General features: G+C 52.6%; 2 protein-coding genes across 18 annotated transcripts in view; one reads left to right on the top strand and one right to left on the bottom strand.

Moving 5' to 3' along the window:
• EPHX1 (epoxide hydrolase 1) overlaps positions 1-13,822 on the top strand; it is a 37,204-nt gene extending 23,382 nt beyond the window's left edge. For all 3 annotated transcript variants that reach the window (XM_002760595.7, XM_078356724.1, XM_008985319.5), the window contains exons 4-9: positions 6,977-7,204; positions 7,524-7,653; positions 8,084-8,292; positions 10,669-10,777; positions 12,756-12,881; positions 13,412-13,822. In XM_002760595.7, coding sequence (XP_002760641.1) covers positions 6,977-7,204; positions 7,524-7,653; positions 8,084-8,292; positions 10,669-10,777; positions 12,756-12,881; positions 13,412-13,613 — 1,004 coding nt within the window. In that variant the 3' untranslated portion in view covers positions 13,614-13,822. The remainder of the gene's footprint in view (positions 1-6,976; positions 7,205-7,523; positions 7,654-8,083; positions 8,293-10,668; positions 10,778-12,755; positions 12,882-13,411) is intronic.
• TMEM63A (transmembrane protein 63A) overlaps positions 13,792-17,487 on the bottom strand; it is a 36,228-nt gene continuing 32,532 nt past the window's right edge. For 13 of the 15 annotated variants that reach the window (XM_035280936.3, XM_054248074.2, XM_017966488.4 and 10 more), the window contains 4 exons: positions 17,063-17,178; positions 16,688-16,750; positions 15,245-15,418; positions 13,792-15,143 (listed from right to left, as the gene is read on the bottom strand). In XM_035280936.3, the coding sequence (XP_035136827.3) occupies positions 15,251-15,418; positions 16,688-16,750; positions 17,063-17,178 (347 nt within the window). In that variant the 3' untranslated portion in view covers positions 13,792-15,143; positions 15,245-15,250. The remainder of the gene's footprint in view (positions 15,144-15,244; positions 15,419-16,687; positions 16,751-17,062; positions 17,179-17,487) is intronic. The other 2 variants (XR_013529798.1, XR_013529799.1) reach the window with 1 other exon arrangement.

Here is a 17,487-nt window from a genome sequence, read left to right as displayed (position 1 = left end):
GAATCCCAAGTTCTCCAAATCCTTGCCAGTATTTTTTCCTTTTCTTCTTTTCGGTAAGGGCCATGCTAATGGGTCTAAAGTTTTGGTTTTGAGTTGCATTTTCCTGAGGTACTGATGTTGAGCATTTTTTTGTGCGGTACTTATTAGATTCTTTATCGTTTCTCTGAAGAAATGTCTGTACATGTCTTTGGTCCATTTTTGTTTTTTCTGTTAGGTTTTAGAACTCTCTATATATTCTGAATAAAATCTCTTGTATGGCATTTGCAAATGTTTTCTCCCACTCTGTGGGTTGCTGTACAATTCATCTTTTCAAGAGACAAGGTCTCGCTATGTTGCCCAGCTGGAGAGCAGTGGCTATTCACAGGCGTGATCATGGCTCACCACAGCCTCGAACTCCTAGGCTCAAGCAATCCTCTTGCCTTAGGCCTCCTGAATAGCTGGTACTATAGGTGAGCACCACTGTGCCCAGCCTGTTAATTTTTTATGTTGAGGAAATTGTGCATGATAGGAATCTTATTTTTAATGTTTAAGAAAGTTTGGCCTTTTCAAGGAACAGTTAAGATTTTAATTTATTAAAATTCTAGGAATTAGTCAAAGTATATGAAAGACATGTTGGTCAGCCAAATAAACTAAAGTTTCTAAAAAAGGAAACTGAAATTATACAATATTAACTGGGTGTGGTGGCATGTGCCTGTAGTCCCAGCTCTACTCAGGAGGCTGAGGCAGGAGGATCGCTTGAGCCCAGGAATTCGAGGCTGCAGTGAGCTATGAGTGCACCACTGCATGGGTGACAGATCAAGACCCCATCTTTTAAAAAAGGAGAGAGAAAGGAAGGATGGATGGAAACCTTGTCTCTGAGTGCCTGGGCAGCAGACATCCTTATTCTCCTGGTGCAAGGAGGGCAGGCCTGAGGGAGGGCGAGCAAGAGAAAAGCGAAGTCGAATCCCAGCGGTGTGTCCTGGAGCTTGAACGCTTCCTGGGCTCATCCAAGAACACCAAAAAAAAAAAAAAAAAAAAAAAAATCTGGAATGATTTTCAAATTTGGACTCTTCTTGAGTGTTGCTGTATTCTTTACAGGATTTTGATATCTTCTGTTACGAGTCTAACAAGAGGATCCCAGCCACTTCCTCCCAGGCAAATTGCGGTGTGCAATGACCAGAGGTTCCTGTTTGGATCCCTGGCATGAAAGTGCCTGGCTTCTTTGAGTTTCACTTGGATCCCCGTGTTGCCCCATCCAGCAGAAATTGACAGGGCACCTGCTGTACCCAGGCATTCCGCTGGGGCTGGGGATGCATAGGGAGGACAGGGTCCCTCCTTCAAAGCTCACAGGCTCTTCAGGGGCAATTATGGCACACAGTGGCAGTGCTGTGAGGAGGCTCTGGGAGCTTCATGAGTCTCACAGTCTGCCTTTGGATGTTTGGGAAGGCTTCCTGAAGGAGGTGGAACCTAAGCTGAAATGAGGGGGACTTTGCCAGGTGTGTGGGAAGGTGGTCCAGGAAAGCGGGGACAGCATGTTCAAAGGCCCAGAGGCAGCCGGCAGTAAAGGGCCCTTTTCCTCCTGGCGGCTACAAGCCTTACCCCACTGGACCCTCTCAGGGTTCCTCAGGACACTGCATGTTTTTTTAGAGAAAGGGCCTCACTCTGTCACCCAGGCTGGAGTGCAGTGGTGTAATCACAGTTCACTGCAGCCTCAACCTCCTGAGCTCAGTCAATCCTCCCACCTCAGCTTCCCAAGTAGCTGGGACCACAGGTACGCACCACTACACTCAGCTAATTTTCTTTTTTTTTAACATTTTTACTAGAGACTAGGTTTACCATGTTGCCCAGGCTGATCTCAGACTCCTGGGCTCAAGCAGTCCTTCCACCTTGGCTTCCCAAAGTATTGAGATTATGGGCGTGAGCTACACACCCAGCGACATTTGGCGTTTACTGTGCAAAACCTCCCTCGGGTACAGCTGCTCCAGAAGGGCCAGTTTCCGGCATTGAGTTCATCGTGGACTTACCCATGTATGGTTCTGGCGCACTGCCCAGGGCTGGAGGCCTGTTCTTGGCCTTGGTCCATGTCGTTTGGTCCTGGGTTCCTGCATTCTCTGCCCAACCTCCCACAGTGCTGAGCGGGCAGCTTCTGGTCTGCGGGCCCCACAAACCTTCAGTATTCCCCTGAATCTTGTCCTGGGCTCCCCAGGCTGGGGTTGGTCCAAGTCCTCCTCCCTCTTCTCTCTCACAGTGGACTTCTCAGGGTCCTCTGTCGCTGCACTGACTCCTGCACTCCTGACTGCTCACAGCCCAGGCCCCAACAGCCACTGCAGTGTTCTGTCCCCATCCACACTGGCCTCGCTGCTCAGCCTCCCTGTCCCTGCCACTTCCCTGCTCATTCCGTGCTGAGCTTCCAGATCTAACACACGTCCTGGGCCTCCCACCGCAGGCGACCAGGCTCTGTCCCAGTGTCTGAGGGCTTTCAGGGGTGCGAGACCTCTAGGAAAGCCCAACCCCATCACATCCAGGGAGAAGGGAACTGCCTGAGGCACCAGGTCTCCAGACTCCCTGCCTGTCCCTTTTTCCTTTACCCTCAGCCCTGATACCTGGTCCCCACCCCCCCCACCCCCTCCAAGCCCAGTGCCACCATCCTGAGCCCTTCTCAGCTCCGGGGTGCTGACCCAGCAGCCCTGTCTTGGAGCATCCTATGGGTGCCAGACCTATAGGGAAAGTCAAAGAGAGTATTTCCTCCCACAAAGGGAAACGGGGACCCATGAGGCAAACTATGAGCTATGGGCTTTTAAAAAAATATCTTGGCTGGGCGCGGTGGCTCATGCCTGTAATACCAGTACTTTGGGAGGCAGAGGCAGGCGGATCATGAGGTCAAGAGATCGAGACCATCCTGGCCACCATGGTGAAACCCTGTCTCTACTAAAATATTAAAATTAGCAGGGCATGGTGGCGCATACCTATAGTCCCAGCTACTTGGGAGGTTGAGGCAGGAGAATTGCATGAACCAAGGAGGTGGAGGTTGCAGTGAGCCAAGATTGTGCCACTGCACTCCAGCCTGGGAGACAACAGCAAGACTCTGTCTCAAAAATAAAAAGAGGAAATCCTGGCTGGGCATGGTGACTCACACTAGTAATCCCAGCACTTTGAGAGGCCAAGGTGGGAGGATGGCTTGAGCCCAGGAGTTTGAGACCAGCCTGGGCAACATAGCGAGACCCAATCTCTACAAAAAAAAATAGCAAAAATAAGCCAGACATGGTGTTGTCCACCTGTAGTCCCAGCTACTTGGGAGGCTGAAGTGGGAGGATCGCTTGAGCCTGGGAGGTTGAGGCTACACGTGAACTGTGATTGTGTCACTGCACTTCAGCCTGGGCCACACAGTGAGACCTCATCTCTAAGAAAAGAAAAAAAAAAGGAATTCCTGCAATGTGTGACAACATGGATAAACTGAGGAAATAACGCTAAGTGAAATAAGCCAAGCATAGAAGGATGAATACCACATGATTCCACCTGTATGAGGAATCTGAAATAGTCAAACTCACAGAAGCAGAGAGTAGAAGGGTGGCTGTCGGGGCTGGGGAAGAGGGGAAACAGCGCTGCCGATGGCGTGTGGAGTTTCAGTCCTGCCAGCTGCATGTGTCCTAGAGATGTGCTGTACAACAGAGCGCCATCAGTGTTGGGCACTCACAGATCTGTTGAAATCCATATTAAGTGTTATCGCCATATAATAAAAGGTTTAGGCCGGACACGGTGGCTCACACCTATAATCCCAGCACTTTGCAAGGCCGAGGCAGGTGGATCACCTGAGGTCAGGAGTTCAAGACCAGCCTGGTCAACATGGTGAAACCCTGTCTCTATAAAAAATACAAAAATTAGCCGGGAGGGGTGGCGCACACCTGTAATCCCAGCTACTTGGGAGGCTGAGGCAGGAGAATTGCTTGAACCTGGGAGGCAGAAGCTGCAGTGAGCCAAGATTGGTGCCACCGAACTCCAGTCTGGGCGACAGAGTGAGACTCCATCTCAAAAAAAAAAAAAGCTTAAACACTAAGGAAATCAGACTATGGACTTTATAGTTACTGTCTCAGTCCTAGTTGTTCATTAATTGTAATAAATGTACCATGCTAACATAAAATGTTAATAATGGAGGAAACCTGGTGGGTGTGAGGTATATGGGAATTTTCTGGACTCTGCAGTTTTTCAGCAATTCTAAACCTGTTCCAAAATACAGTTTAGACAGACAACACCTGTTGTCTTCAGAGAGTGGTATTACATGTGAATCTTCCCCCTTTGGCTTATCTGTATTTTCTAAGTTTTCTACAGTAAACATATTATTTATATATAATTTTTTAACAACAGAGCAGAACATTAGCTAGACCACGCTGACTGCACCAGCCCTGGTGGCAGAGGGTTCCAGCCACGGCAGCCACCCTCACTGTGAGTGCCATGAGGGCCCAGGTGCTGTCCAGGGCACTGGCCTGGGAAGGGGCTGCTCTCTTTTGATATGTGGAGGACCAAGTCAGTCCAGAGGAGACTAGAATCCGTTCACTTGCCCTTGGCTATGATGATGTTTCCAGCATTGCACTTACAAAAAGAAATCTTCCACTTTATTTATTCTATTTTTTTGAGATGGAGTCTTGCTCTGTTACCCAGGTTGGAGTGCAGTGGTGTGATCTCGGCTCAGTGCAACCTTTGATTCAGGTTCAAGCGATTCTCCTGCCTCAGCCTCCTAAGTAGCTGGGATTACAGTCGCGCACCACCACACCTGGCTAATTTTTGCATTTTTAGTAGAGATGGTGTTTTGCCATGTTGGCCAGGCTGGGCTGGAACTCCTGACCTCAGGTGATCTGCCCGCCTCGGCCTCCCAAAGTGCTGGGACTACAGGCACAAGCCACCACACCAGATCCAAAAGTCTTCCACTTTAAAGAAAAGGTTATTTTATAATTAGAAAAAGATAACATATTGTCAATGTGTATGAAAAAAATTATGTATTTAATACCTGTTCATTGTAGAAAAATTGGAAACTCCAAGAGAAAGTAAAAGTACCAGAATCTACTGCTCAAGGAGAACTGCTTTTTACATTCTTTTTTTTTTTTTTTTGAGACGGAGTTTCACTCTTGTTACCCAGGCTGGAGTGCAATGGCGCGATCTCGGCTCACCGCAACCTCCGCCTCCTGGGTTCAGGCAATTCTCCTGCCTCAGCCTCCTGAGTAGCTGGGATTACAGGCACGCGCCACCATGCCCTGCTAATTTTTTGTATTTTTAGTAGAGACGGGGTTTCACCATGTTGACCAGGATGGTCTCGATTTCTTGACCTCGTGATCCATCCGCCTCGGCCTCCCAAAGTGCTGGCATTACAGGCTTGAGCCACCGCGCCCGGCCCTACATTCTTTTTTTTGAGACGGAGTTTCGCTCTTGTTACCCAGGCTGGAGTGCAATGGTGCGATCTTGGCTCACCACAACCTCTCCCTCCCCGGTTCAGGCAATTCTCCTCCCTCAGCCTCCTGAGTAGCTGGGACTACAGGCACACGCCACCATGCCCAGCTAATTTTTTGTATTTTTTTAGTAGAGACGGGGTTTCACCATGTTGACCAGGATGGTCTCGATGTCTTGACCTCGTGATCAACCTGCCTCAGCCTCCCAAAGTGTTGGGATTACAGGCTTGAGCCACCGTGCCTGGCTCTTTTTTTTTTTTTTTTTTTTTGAGATGGAGTCTTGCTCTGTCACTCAGGCTAGAGTGCAGTGGCATAATCTCGGCTCACTGCAACCTCCACCTCCTAGGTTCAAGCGATTTTCCTGCTTCAGCCTCCCGAGTAGCTAGGACTACAGGTGCCCGCCACCACACCTGGCTAAGTTTTGTATTTTTAGTAGAGATTTTTAGTATTTTTCACCATCTTGGCCAGGCTGTTCTCAAACTCCTGAACTCATGATCTACCTGTCTTGGTCTCCCAAAGTGCTGGGTGGGATTACAGGCATGAGCCACCGTGTTCGGCTGCTTTTTACGGTCTTGGAGTCTATCCTCTTTTAAAATTTACCAATACACGGTATAACTAGAGTATACACATACATGACTTTTTACAAAAACTGGTCACACAATGGATGTGACTTGATAATCTGCTTTTACCTCCCAGAAATATCTACTGATCTGTTTTCTTTCCTTTTTTTTTTTTTTTTTTGAGATGGAGTCTTGCTCTGTCACCAGGCTGGAGTACAGTGGCACAATCTCAGCTCACTGCAACCTCCGCCTCCTGGATTCAAGTGATTCTTCCGCCTCAGCCTCTCGAGTAGCTGGGACCAGAGGCCCGTGCCACCACGCCCAGCTAATTTTTTGTGTTTTTAGTAGAGACAGGGTTTCACCATGTTGGCTAGGATGGTCTCGATCTCTTGACCTCGTGATCTGCCCACCTCAGCCTCCCAAAGTGCTGGGATTACAGGTGTGAGCCACCGCGCCTGGCCTACTGATCTGTTTTCTATGTTAAATATGTACACATCTTCACTGTCCATTTAAATGACTGTATTGTACTCCAGTACACTATCAGGCTATAATCTACTTGATTAATCCTGTATTGCTAGATATATAGGGCTTTCTTCTTGCCCCCCAAATTTTAAATTATTGAACAAGTATTTATGGAGCCCTGCTGTAGGCCAGGAGCTGTCCTGAGCCCTGGGAACCCAGCAGTGCCTGCACAGACCTGGCCCTGTGTCAGGGGGCACCTTTGAGGAAACTGGGAGGTGGTCATGTAGCTCCCTTGCAGGGAAGCCTGAGTGAGGACATTGGTCATGTAGCTCCCTTGCAGGGAAGCCTGAGTGAGGACATTGGTGCTTCTGGAGCCAGTGTGAGCGTGAAACCAGTGTCAGCCATGATTACTGTCATCAGTACCATGGGGGGGCACTAAGGGTGGCATTACTCAATATCCAGGCTCTAGGGGGTGCCAGAGCCTGACCGCACAGGGTCTTCTACTCCCCCCACCCTGACTGTGCTTTGTTCCTCCAGGGCTGGACATCCACTTCATCCATGTGAAGCCCCCCCAGCTGCCTGCAGGCCGCACCCCGAAGCCCTTGCTGATGGTGCACGGCTGGCCTGGCTCTTTCTATGAGTTTTATAAGATTATCCCACTCCTGACTGACCCTAAGAACCACGGTCTGAGCGATGAGCACATTTTTGAAGTCATCTGCCCTTCCATCCCTGGCTACGGCTTTTCGGAGGCATCCTGCAAGAAGGGTATGGGCTGCTGGAGGCTCCATAACTGCCCGGTCCTCACGCAGAGCGGGCCAGGTGTTCCCACTAGGCTCTCCCTCCGGGAGGGTGAGCAGGGAGTTGGCCCGAGGAAGCTGGGAAGGGAGGGGCCTGAGAGGCCGGCCCAGGCATGCCGCCGCCTTCGGGGGCTGGAGACGCCACACTCCAGGATTCCTTCTTGCCTCAGAGCTTTCCCCATCTACATACACCTGGGGAGAGGCAGGGCTGAGAGATTTCACAGAACACCCAGAGGGCCCAAGGAGCAACCTGCCTGTGACTCTGTGCCTTTCCCCACCATGGCTAGGGTTCAACACGGTGGCCACCGCCAGGATCTTTTACAAGCTAATGCTGCGACTGGGCTTCCAGGAATTCTACATTCAAGGCGGGGACTGGGGGTCCCTGATCTGCACCAATATGGCCCAGCTGGTGCCCAGGTGAGGTCACTTCGCGGGCATGGGGGTGTGTGTGTGTGTCCTCTAAGAGGGGGACCTCTGGGCAGGGGAGGGGAGGGCATGTGTCCTGTCACTCAGCAGTGCCTAGGGCACGTTGACTTGGATTCTCCTGTCTATAATCCAGGGTAGCGGCTCTGGGTCAGGTTCCCAGGCAGAGAAGGCCTGTGAGAGGAGGGGAAGGTCAGATACTAGACCTCTCGGCTGGACCAAGCTCTGTGACAGCCCAGAGCAGAACTCCCCAGAAACTGATTTTCCTCAACTCCTGTGGCCTCCCCAGAGGGGCCGGTGCTGAAAGGGGCTGGCCCTGTGCTGGCTCCTCAGCCCCGAGGCCTGTTCCTCCTCCGCCATCTCTCCCCTCCCCCTCTCCTTGACACCAGCGGAGCCTCACCTGGGCCCCTCTCTCTGTCCTCAGCCACGTGAAAGGCCTGCACCTGAACATGTGTTTGGTGTTAAGCAACTTCTCCACCCTGACTGTTCTCCTGGGACCGCGTTTCGGGAGGTTTTTTGGCTACACCGAGAGGGACATGGAGCTGCTGTACCCCTTCAAAGAGAAGGTCTTCTACAGCCTGATGAGGGAGAGTGGCTACATGCACATCCAGTGTACCAAGCCTGACACTGTGGGTGAGTGTGCTCGGGGGGCCTTGCCCACCATCAGCTTCCCTGGGGCGGGGAGGTACCCTTAGGGGAATCTCACCACCCCACCCCACCCCAGTGCTGCCCACAGGAGGAAACCTCTTGTAAGAACCTCCCAGCTCTTTAGATCTTCAAACTGCATATTCCTATAGAATCAAGATGATGGACCCTCATGAGAGCCCTAGGCCAATTTAGCAACTCTCTTTAGCTGACTCAGTATTCATAGTGGCTTTCACCCCTGATTTCCCACCCCCAAGTCTACCTCACACACTGAGAGGCAGAGGGATGGAGAGGGTTGGGTAGGAGGAAGCTTGGGGGTGGACAGCTCTGGGGCTGCAGGGAAGAGGGGAGAGAGTACTACAGAGCCTTGGGGAAGAAGTTCCCAGGCAGTGGCTGGGTGCGGAGGCTCATGTCTGTAATCCCAGCACTTGGGAGGCCAAGGCAGGCAGATGACCTGAGGTTGGGAGTTCGAGACCAGCCTGACCAACATGGAGAAACCCTGTCTCCATGCGTGGTGGCACGTGTCTGTAATCCCAGCTACGCCGAAGGCTGAGTCAGGAGAATCACCTGGGAGGCGGAGGTTGCGGTGAGCCGAGATCACGCCATTGCACTCCAGCCTGGGCAAGAGCAAAACTCCATCTCAAAAAAAAAAAGTTCCCAGGCAGTGAGGGAGGGTTCAGCAATCACGTCTGCCATCAGGGTCCTGTTTAAGGACAATATTTTTTCAAAAAGATAAATTGATAAAGGAACCAGTAGAATTTTAACAAGAAAAATTCAAAGACAAAGGAACACTGAAATTAATTTGCTAACAGACACAAAACTTGTCAACATCCACAGAGTAATATCAATTAAATCTCTATGGGACAAAATTCATTGGCCTCTCTATGAACAAGAATCATTCCATTACACTCAGTTCTCTGCAGTTCACAGAATTGTAAAGTAGCTCAACAACAAGGAAAGACGGGACCTCTATAGAATCCCATAAGTCCAGAAGGGTCTGCTGGTAACTCCCCAGATCCCATTCAGAAGACACCCAGGAATTGTCTTGCCCATTTCCAAGTTCCTTATAGTCTTCTTTGTGGCAATCCCATGCCGAGACACACCCGGCATCTCATAATCATCATAATGGCACGTTATAAAACCAGTATTTTTCTCTGATTATAAAATACATGTTCATTGTCAAAAAGCTTAATAATGCAAAAAGTATAAAACATGAAAGATAATCTCATATAACCTCGCCCCCCTCCCCACATCCCCTCTTTCAAAAGAACTTGTGAACATTTTGGTGGTGGATTTTCACAAAGGAAGTACGTCCATATCGCCGACATGGCCACAACAGTCTAGATGCCCCTTGGGGCCTCTTCCAGGCACTGTCCCCAGTCACCATGCTCTGACTTCTGACTGAGATGGTTTTGGTTGTACCTGTTTAACTCCTTGTATGAATGGAATCACAGAGCATGTACTCTTGAATCTGGCTGCTTTTTGCTTAATGTTACATTTGTGAGATTCATCTATGTTGTTGTCCCAGCCATTTTTTTTTTTTTTTGAGACCAAGTCTCACTCTGTCACCCAGGCTGGAGTGCGGTGGCACGATCTCGGCTCACTGCAGCCTCTGCCTTCTGGATTCAAGGGAGATGGAAGCACTTGCCTGACTTGCAGAAAGCCAGGTCACAGGGTTTACATGTGTACTGTAACGAGCTTTCATTGACCAGTTTTCATTCTCCTGCCTTAGTCTCCCAAGTAGCTGGGATTACAGGCACCCACCACCACGCCTGGCTAATTTTTTGTATTTTTAGTAGAGAAGGGGTTTCACCATGTTGGCCAGGCTGACCTCAGGAGATCCAATGCCTCAGCCTCCCAAAGTGCTGGTGTTAGAGGCGTGAGCCACCATGCCCAGCCTGTCCCAGTCATTTTTAATGACTGCACAGTATTTTGGCTTATGAGTATATCAATATTTACTTGTAACTGATCCCCTATTTTAGACTTTTTAGGTGGCGTCTCATGTTTCATGAATCAGCACAGACTGAAGAACCTCACCTTTTTAAAAATAGTGCTTGTATATACTTCTCAGTGGGACCCCACCAAATGCAGAGGCATGGACCCTTCAGTTTGAGGGAAGCTGAGCAGGCAGTGTGCAAAGCGCTGGGAGACAGTGGGAAAGCATCATTTCTGTTTATCAGATGAGGAAGCCGAGGTAGAAAGTTAAGGAAGCGAGGCATGTGAGCACCCAGGAGTTAGGGCAGGCCTGTGTTCAAACGTGGCTTCCTGCCCACAGCCCCGCCCTGTGCGGCCAGTGTCACACCTCACACCTGCAGCTCCAGCTCCCTGGTCCCGAGGCCTGAGTCTCCCTTCTTCACACATCAGGCTGTGCTCTGAGTGACTCTCCTGTGGGCCTGGCCGCCTATATCCTAGAGAAGTTTTCCACCTGGACCAATACGGAATTCCGATACCTGGAGGATGGAGGCCTGGAAAGGTGAGACCCTGGTCCCAGCAGCCACCCTCAGCCTCCTCACCCTCTTCATCCCCATATCTGGTTGCTTTGCATGGGGCACTCAGCAAATTGTTTCTATTGTTGGCTTTCTTACAAATCCTTACCCTGTGACTAAGGTACCTGCATTTTTTGGGTGAGGAGGCCTGGTGAGTTGCTCCCAGCCTCACAGTGGGTGATCAGGACTAGGTGCAGGCTCACCTGCTTGTGCTGCTTTTGCTGACCAGGCCCCTTCGGGGATTAGGGAGCCCAGAGGGCAGCAGGTACCACGTTATTGGCAAGAGCATCTGGGCTTTTCCTCCTGACTCCCTGGAGAGCCTGGCATCGGGGCCACATGACTGCATGTTCCAGGAGGTGGTCACAGAAAGACAGGGGAGGCTGTCACATCTCCCAGAGCCTTAGAGGCTATATCCTCAACATGCCCGACTCCATGTCAGCTCTGTGGCCTGACTCAGCCTTCACCAAGGTCAGCTCTGACCCACCCTTTCCAGGGCCCATCCCTTTATTCCTTCAGTGATACAGAGAGTGCTGGGGATGGGAAAGAGAGAGCAAAATGAGACTGAATCCCACCTTGGGGGTACGGATCCTGTCTTGACCATGCTGTAGCCCCATCACCTACAACAGTACCAGGTGATAGTGGGTGCCCAGTAAATAGACGTTGAATGAGCTTGGAAGATACATGCAAAGGACTGGGAGTCCAGTGGAAGGAGGATTCTCTTTGTCTAAGTGGCAGAGACAGGAAATGACCGGGAGAATGTATCTGATTTGGGCCTTGGAGGATGAGTAGGAGTTTGCTGGATGGAGGAGGGAAATTTAGGCAAAGAGAAAAGCAATAAAAATGCAAGGAAATGGTGCTTGGAAAGGGTGACTTGTTGAGAGGTTGAAGCAGGTACACTGGGGCCAGACCGCAAGCAAACTCATTCCTGCAGGCAGGTCCTCACCTCCTCAAGGAGGCTCAGCAGGTCCTTTCTCTAGGATCTGTTTCCCCTACCCTACATTCAGCAGGACCCAGGAGTTGATGGAGCTCCTGCAGGACCACCTTGGCAAGGGGTGTGGCCTGCTCCTGGAGCCGAATATGAGGCCTCACCAGACTATCCTGCTGGGCCACTCCTGCAGCTCTGGCTCCAGGTTACAGGGAGCACCAAAGCCCTGAACAGAGGGGGACAGGATATGATCCATGTTCCAGAAAGAACAGGCACACGCTAGGGTGGAAATGGCGGTTGTAGTTTTCAAGCTGCGGGCACAGCTGAAAGGGAGATGGAAGCACTTGGCCGACTTGCAGAAAGCCAGGTCACAGAGTTTACGTGTGTACTGTAACGAGCTTTCATTGACCAGTTTTTATTTTGCCACCAACATGGCGTTGAAAAGGCTGTTCCCTTAATCTCTGTCCCTGCTCGATATGGCTCTTGCTAGAGACCAAGGTTTTAGAGAGGAAGTGGGGTTGGGAACGCCTGCTTTGGGAAGAGTGGAAGATGGGCTGTGGAGTGTGCATCCTGGACTCAGGCTGCCTAGGTTTGGATTCTCCACTTAATAAGTAAAATGGAGATAGTAGTACCTATGTCCCACAGGCTGCTCCGAGGAAAACAGGAATTAAATGAAGGTAAGGAGCTTAGAAGATGCTACCTGGTATGGGGTCACCCTATAGCTGGTGCCCTGAGCAGTTTCACGGTGCAGGGTTGAGGGGAGGGTAGGAGAGGTCAGCGGCAGGAGAGAGGGGACGGATGTGTAGAGGCGAGGCAGGTGGGGGAGGGCCTTGGGGTGACAAGAGACACTTGAGCTAAATGCATGCTCTCCAGTCTGATGCCAAGGGTGCAGCCTGCCTGTGACAAGGGGATACCACACACCTTGCATGAGGTCTGAGGAGGGAAGCCGTGTGGGCAGGGCCTGGCATGTACAGGACTTTCTGGCTGCCCTTTGTCACACAACTGCATCTGTCACTGAGAGTGGGGCCTTGTGTTCCCAGGAAGTTCTCCCTGGACGACTTGCTGACCAACGTCATGCTCTACTGGACAACAGGAACCATCGTCTCCTCCCAGCGCTTCTACAAGGAGAACCTGGGACAGGGCTGGATGACCCAGAAGCATGAGCGGTGAGCCTGGCTGAGCTGAGAGCAGGGGACTGAGGCTGGGGGCAGGTGGCGGCCGGTCTTGAACTCCAGGAAGGGCATTTGGTGATGGGATAAGTATAACCCTGCCTGCAAGTGCCCCAGGGGCCCTTGGATAAGAATACTAAAGGTGGGGTGTTTGGAGAAAACCTTCGGGGAAGGATCACATGCCTGGCTCCCGGGTGGCCTAGTGCCTCCCCCCAGTCCAGGATGCTGGTCTGGTGTGGCACTGATGGTTCTGGGATTTCTGAGTCTCACATGGAGGCCCTCAAAGGTGGGGAGTTAGAGGCTGTCCCATGTCCTTGCCTGTGTGGCCCTCCCAGAAGAGAGAGGGCCCTTAATGAGGGGAGGGTGGTTGAGACCCTGAATCTGTCCTTTTCTCTATGGCTCCTTGTGGGTGGCAGGTTGATCTTGCCCCTCAGGCCCTTGAACCCCCTGCTGTGCAGGAAGCGGGGAATTGGGGGAAGGCGCAGGGCCACAGCCTCAGCCTTCCATGGGATCCCTGTGGCTTCCAGGATGAAGGTCTACGTGCCCACTGGCTTCTCTGCCTTCCCTTCTGAGTTAATCCACACGCCTGAAAAGTGGGTAAGGCTCAAGTACCCGAAGCTCATCTCCTATTCCTACATGGCTCGTGGGGGCCACTTTGCAGCCTTTGAGGAGCCAGACCTGCTCGCCCAGGACATCCGCAAGTTTCTGTCAGTGCTAGAGCGGCAGTGACCTCCTCCCCCCACAACCCCCAAGTACCCTCCAGGCTTTTCTTGGGGAAGATACTCCTTTTCTGAGGAATGAGTCTGCCTCCATCCCCTGCCTGTGCTGGGAGCCCACGCTCACCCCCTCACCCCTCCAAACTCACTCCCCAGCCCCCCACCCCATATGGTAAGCAACATGGCCTTCCTTGATAATAAATGACTTTATTTCTAACAGCAGCTGGAACCCAGTGATATGAGTATACCCCGACCCCACAGGGGGCCCGTTGTCCAAGCAGAGCTGGCAGGTCCCTCCTTTCTGGCCAAGGCACGGGAGGCTGGCTGGGGATGAGGCCGCTGGCCAGGACTATGCTGCACCCGACCCATGGCAAATGCCCCACCCCTTCCAGCGCCAGGGTGGCTGGAGCAGAGGCAGCACTGGCCGCACCACGGGGGCAAATCAGCGCCAAGAGGGTCCCCGAGTGAGAAGGCCCAGGCCCACAAGACCAGCAGACAGGTTCAGGCAGGGCCTGCAGAGGCACCAAGGCCCTGGTCCAGTTGGGCTGCAGGGAGGCTGAACCTGCTCTTCCGCACCCCCTCCGGCCCCCACAGCAAAGGCTTGCGCCTTAGTGCCCCCTGGAGGCAGCAGGGAGGAGGCTTCTCAGGCAGAAGTTCAGTTATATCCCATCCCCAGGGATCCCCAGGAGATAGAAGAGGGACAGCCCCTTCTTCCTGCCAGAGCCGCAGCTCAAGGGCAGTGGGATGGCCTTGCACCCAGCCCAGGCACCCCCTCCTGTGTGCCAACCATGCTGTCCTTGGAGGGGGGTGGTGAGTGCTGCACAGAGCCCCCAAGAGGTGGGAGAGGCTGGATCTTAACCATGGTCTAATGGGCACTTTATGCGTGGTCCTTGTCCCTGCCTGTGGGGTGACCCTGACCCGGCCAGAGTGTCCCCGACAATGCGATACAAAAACAAACACAGAACCCTAGCAGGATGTAGAGGTGTGTGCACAGCTGCAGGAACACTGGCTGCCTCCCAGCCTGCTCCCCACAGCTCACTACCCTTCCAAATCCGAGGCACACAGGGTCTGGGTGCAGCCTGGAGGGGCTGCCTGGCTGGGGAGGGACTAGCCGTGGAGTGGGGAGCTGGACGCCCAGCCAGACCTCAGACTGGACTGCAGCATCTCTTTGGTTATCAGTTATGCGTGTGCCTACAGAGGGGTGGGCAGTGTGTGTGCTCAGAAGGAAGGAGGCCTTCCCCTGGTTACATCTCTCTCCATATATTCTCCTGGACTCATCAGTCTGGGGAGCAAAAGTCCACCACGTGGTTTCGGCGATAAACTACTGGGGATGTCCCCCCACCTGCAGAACTGGAAGCTTGTGCCGGGGGGTAACTGGGGTGAGCAAGGGAGGGGAGAGGCCTGCAAGCACTCCCCTCACCATGGCTGGGACTAGAAAAGATCGGCACCCAATGGCTCAGCTGGGCAGTCCCAACACGTTCCCACTCAGCCAAGGGCCTGAGCCCCAGGCCATTCTGGATGAACCTTTTCAGAGCAGAGGGACCTAAAACAGACGGGAAGAAGTCATGAACTTGGGAGTCAGGCTGCTTTACCTGTCTCCTCACCCCACAGGCTCCCCTGAGCCTGGCCCAGCTGGCAGCTCACCTGGCCTCAGGCCTCCTGGGGGGTAGCAGCCACATTGTCCACGGAGCTCTGGGCCGAGCACTGCCCCAGGAGAGTTCCGCTGATGTTGTGGATGGCACCATAGGTCTGCTGCTGCTGCGGGGACAGCGCTGTCCTCTCCGAGGCCAAGCCGTTCAGAATCCGAGGCACGTAGGGCTGTCAGCAAATGGATTTGTGCTTGGATTGGGGCAGGCATGAGATTCCACCCTGGATCCCTCCCCTCCTGCCCTTCTCCCAACAGGAGGACACAGACAGTGGCCATAAAGGACATACAAAGAAACAGCAACATCAATTTAGGACATTAGGACCCAAAATATGCCACCTGCAGAATTTCCTAGCAGCCAGGGCAAAAGAGAAAGCACAACTACACAGTTCTCATGATCACAGAAGGAAGCACAGGAGGGCAGTTTCTCAGAAGAAACAAAACATAGCCCTGGATTCTAGGAGGATTTCTCTTTATAGAACAAGTCTACCTATACAGGTGGGCTTCAAGTGCTGCCCTGGGACCCCCAGGATGCTCAACGAATCTGTCTTGAGTTTCATTTCCTCCCAATTCCAGGCTCCAGCCACTGACCCAGGGTACAGAGCCCTGCTCCACTCCTCCCAAGGCCCTGGCTGAGGGCTTGACATTGTCCACCTGTCCTGCGTGTTCCCTGCCTGGCCAGCACAGCCACAGGTGTCTCTCGGTAATGAGTCTTTTTGAGGCCCTCCCTCTTTTGGGGCTTGTCCAAGGACAGACACCGATAAGAGAGCCTGACACCTGGGAGGCAGCCACCAGAAAGAATCCTGCAGATGAGATCGGCTCTGCCCTGGCCCCGGCTGTCAGGAAGGCCAGTGGTCACAGCTCTGGAACCCTGGGGCTCTGCTTTCCCTTCCCAGCCCCAGCCTAGGAGCAGGACCCTGGAGGCCATGTGCAGGGAGAACCAGGGAGGGAAGGAGCCCTGTGTCTTTCTTCCATTGGGGTCTTCCTCTGAAGCAGGCACAGTGTTCATTTCTTGAATTCAGAGGAAGTCTGTCTGACACCCTCTTGGAGCCTAGTGGAGGAACTCACACAGGCAGGTTCGTCACTGACGATAAAGCGAACCTAGCACCCATCCAACGCTAGCACCTTACAGTGTGCCTTCACTGACGCCCCAACTCACCAGGTATTATATATGCAGAGGAAAGAGAGCAGGAAACTGAAACCAAGGGGGATGGGCACAAATCCAGACAAGACTCATTATCTCAACAGTTTCAAATATGCAGGTTAAAACACCCAGAGGGACTGGGATTCCTTCTCTGCCATTAATTCACAAATTTGGCTGCCATGTGATCTTAGCAAGAGATGATCAAAGCACATTTGCCAAGGCCCATCTGGCCGAGACTGTTACAACCAGACCGAAAAAGGGTGACAATCTCATGGGGTGAAGGGCACAGACGGCTTACTGTGAACGGTGGGGGCACATGAGCCTCTGCCTCACTTCCTTTGTCGCTTGTGGGCTCTTCTGTCTGCAGAAAACAGCAAAAACTTGCAATGATAAACAAAACTGATCCCTATGAACGAACACCCTCCAAACACACAGACTATTAACACCCAGAATAATAGTACCAGCTGGCACCAAGCTCCCCGGCAGCCCGAGAGAGGATGGGGTGGGGGAGTGCAGGGATGAGGGGAGGAAGGGAAGCTACACATGGCACCCAACCACCCACGCCTTTCCCACGGAGAAGGCTGCTGCTGTGTTGAGGGTGGGAGGGGTGAGAGTGAGCCCACCCCACCACCTCCTCCCAGGGCCTTGCCGGGCAGTGGGGACGGGCCTTTACTTTGTAGTTCAGAGGACTGAGGTGCTTGAAGCATCCAAAGCAGGTGTGAGCCAGGCAGACCAGGATGGTGAGCAGCACCACCAGGAAGGTGAACAGAGTGGCGGGGGCCTTCAGACCTGGGGACAGAGGGTGGCCGGCCTTGGGGCTGGGTGGGGAGGGGCTGCCACCTACCTTCACCCGGCTGAGGAAGGGCCACACCTGGTGCTGAAACTGCCCGTGACTTCTCCCTCAGGCAGAAAATCAAGGCAAAGCCTAACCCCCCGCCCCACCCCTCAACTCCAGCAGCAAGGATGGTGTCTTCACAGCCAGGAGCACAGAGGGACCCACTGAATGGCTGGCATCATCCCTGGTCAGATTTCAGGTACTGGGACGCCAAGTCAATGGCAATTCGCCAGCCTTTTTGCTTGGGTCCATTCCCTCCAGTC

This window comes from Callithrix jacchus, chromosome 19 (assembly GCF_049354715.1).
Source record: "Callithrix jacchus isolate 240 chromosome 19, calJac240_pri, whole genome shotgun sequence".
Lineage (NCBI taxonomy): Eukaryota > Metazoa > Chordata > Mammalia > Primates > Cebidae > Callithrix > Callithrix jacchus.
Note: the sequence above shows the minus strand (reverse complement) of the source record. Positions and strands in the feature narration are given on the sequence as shown.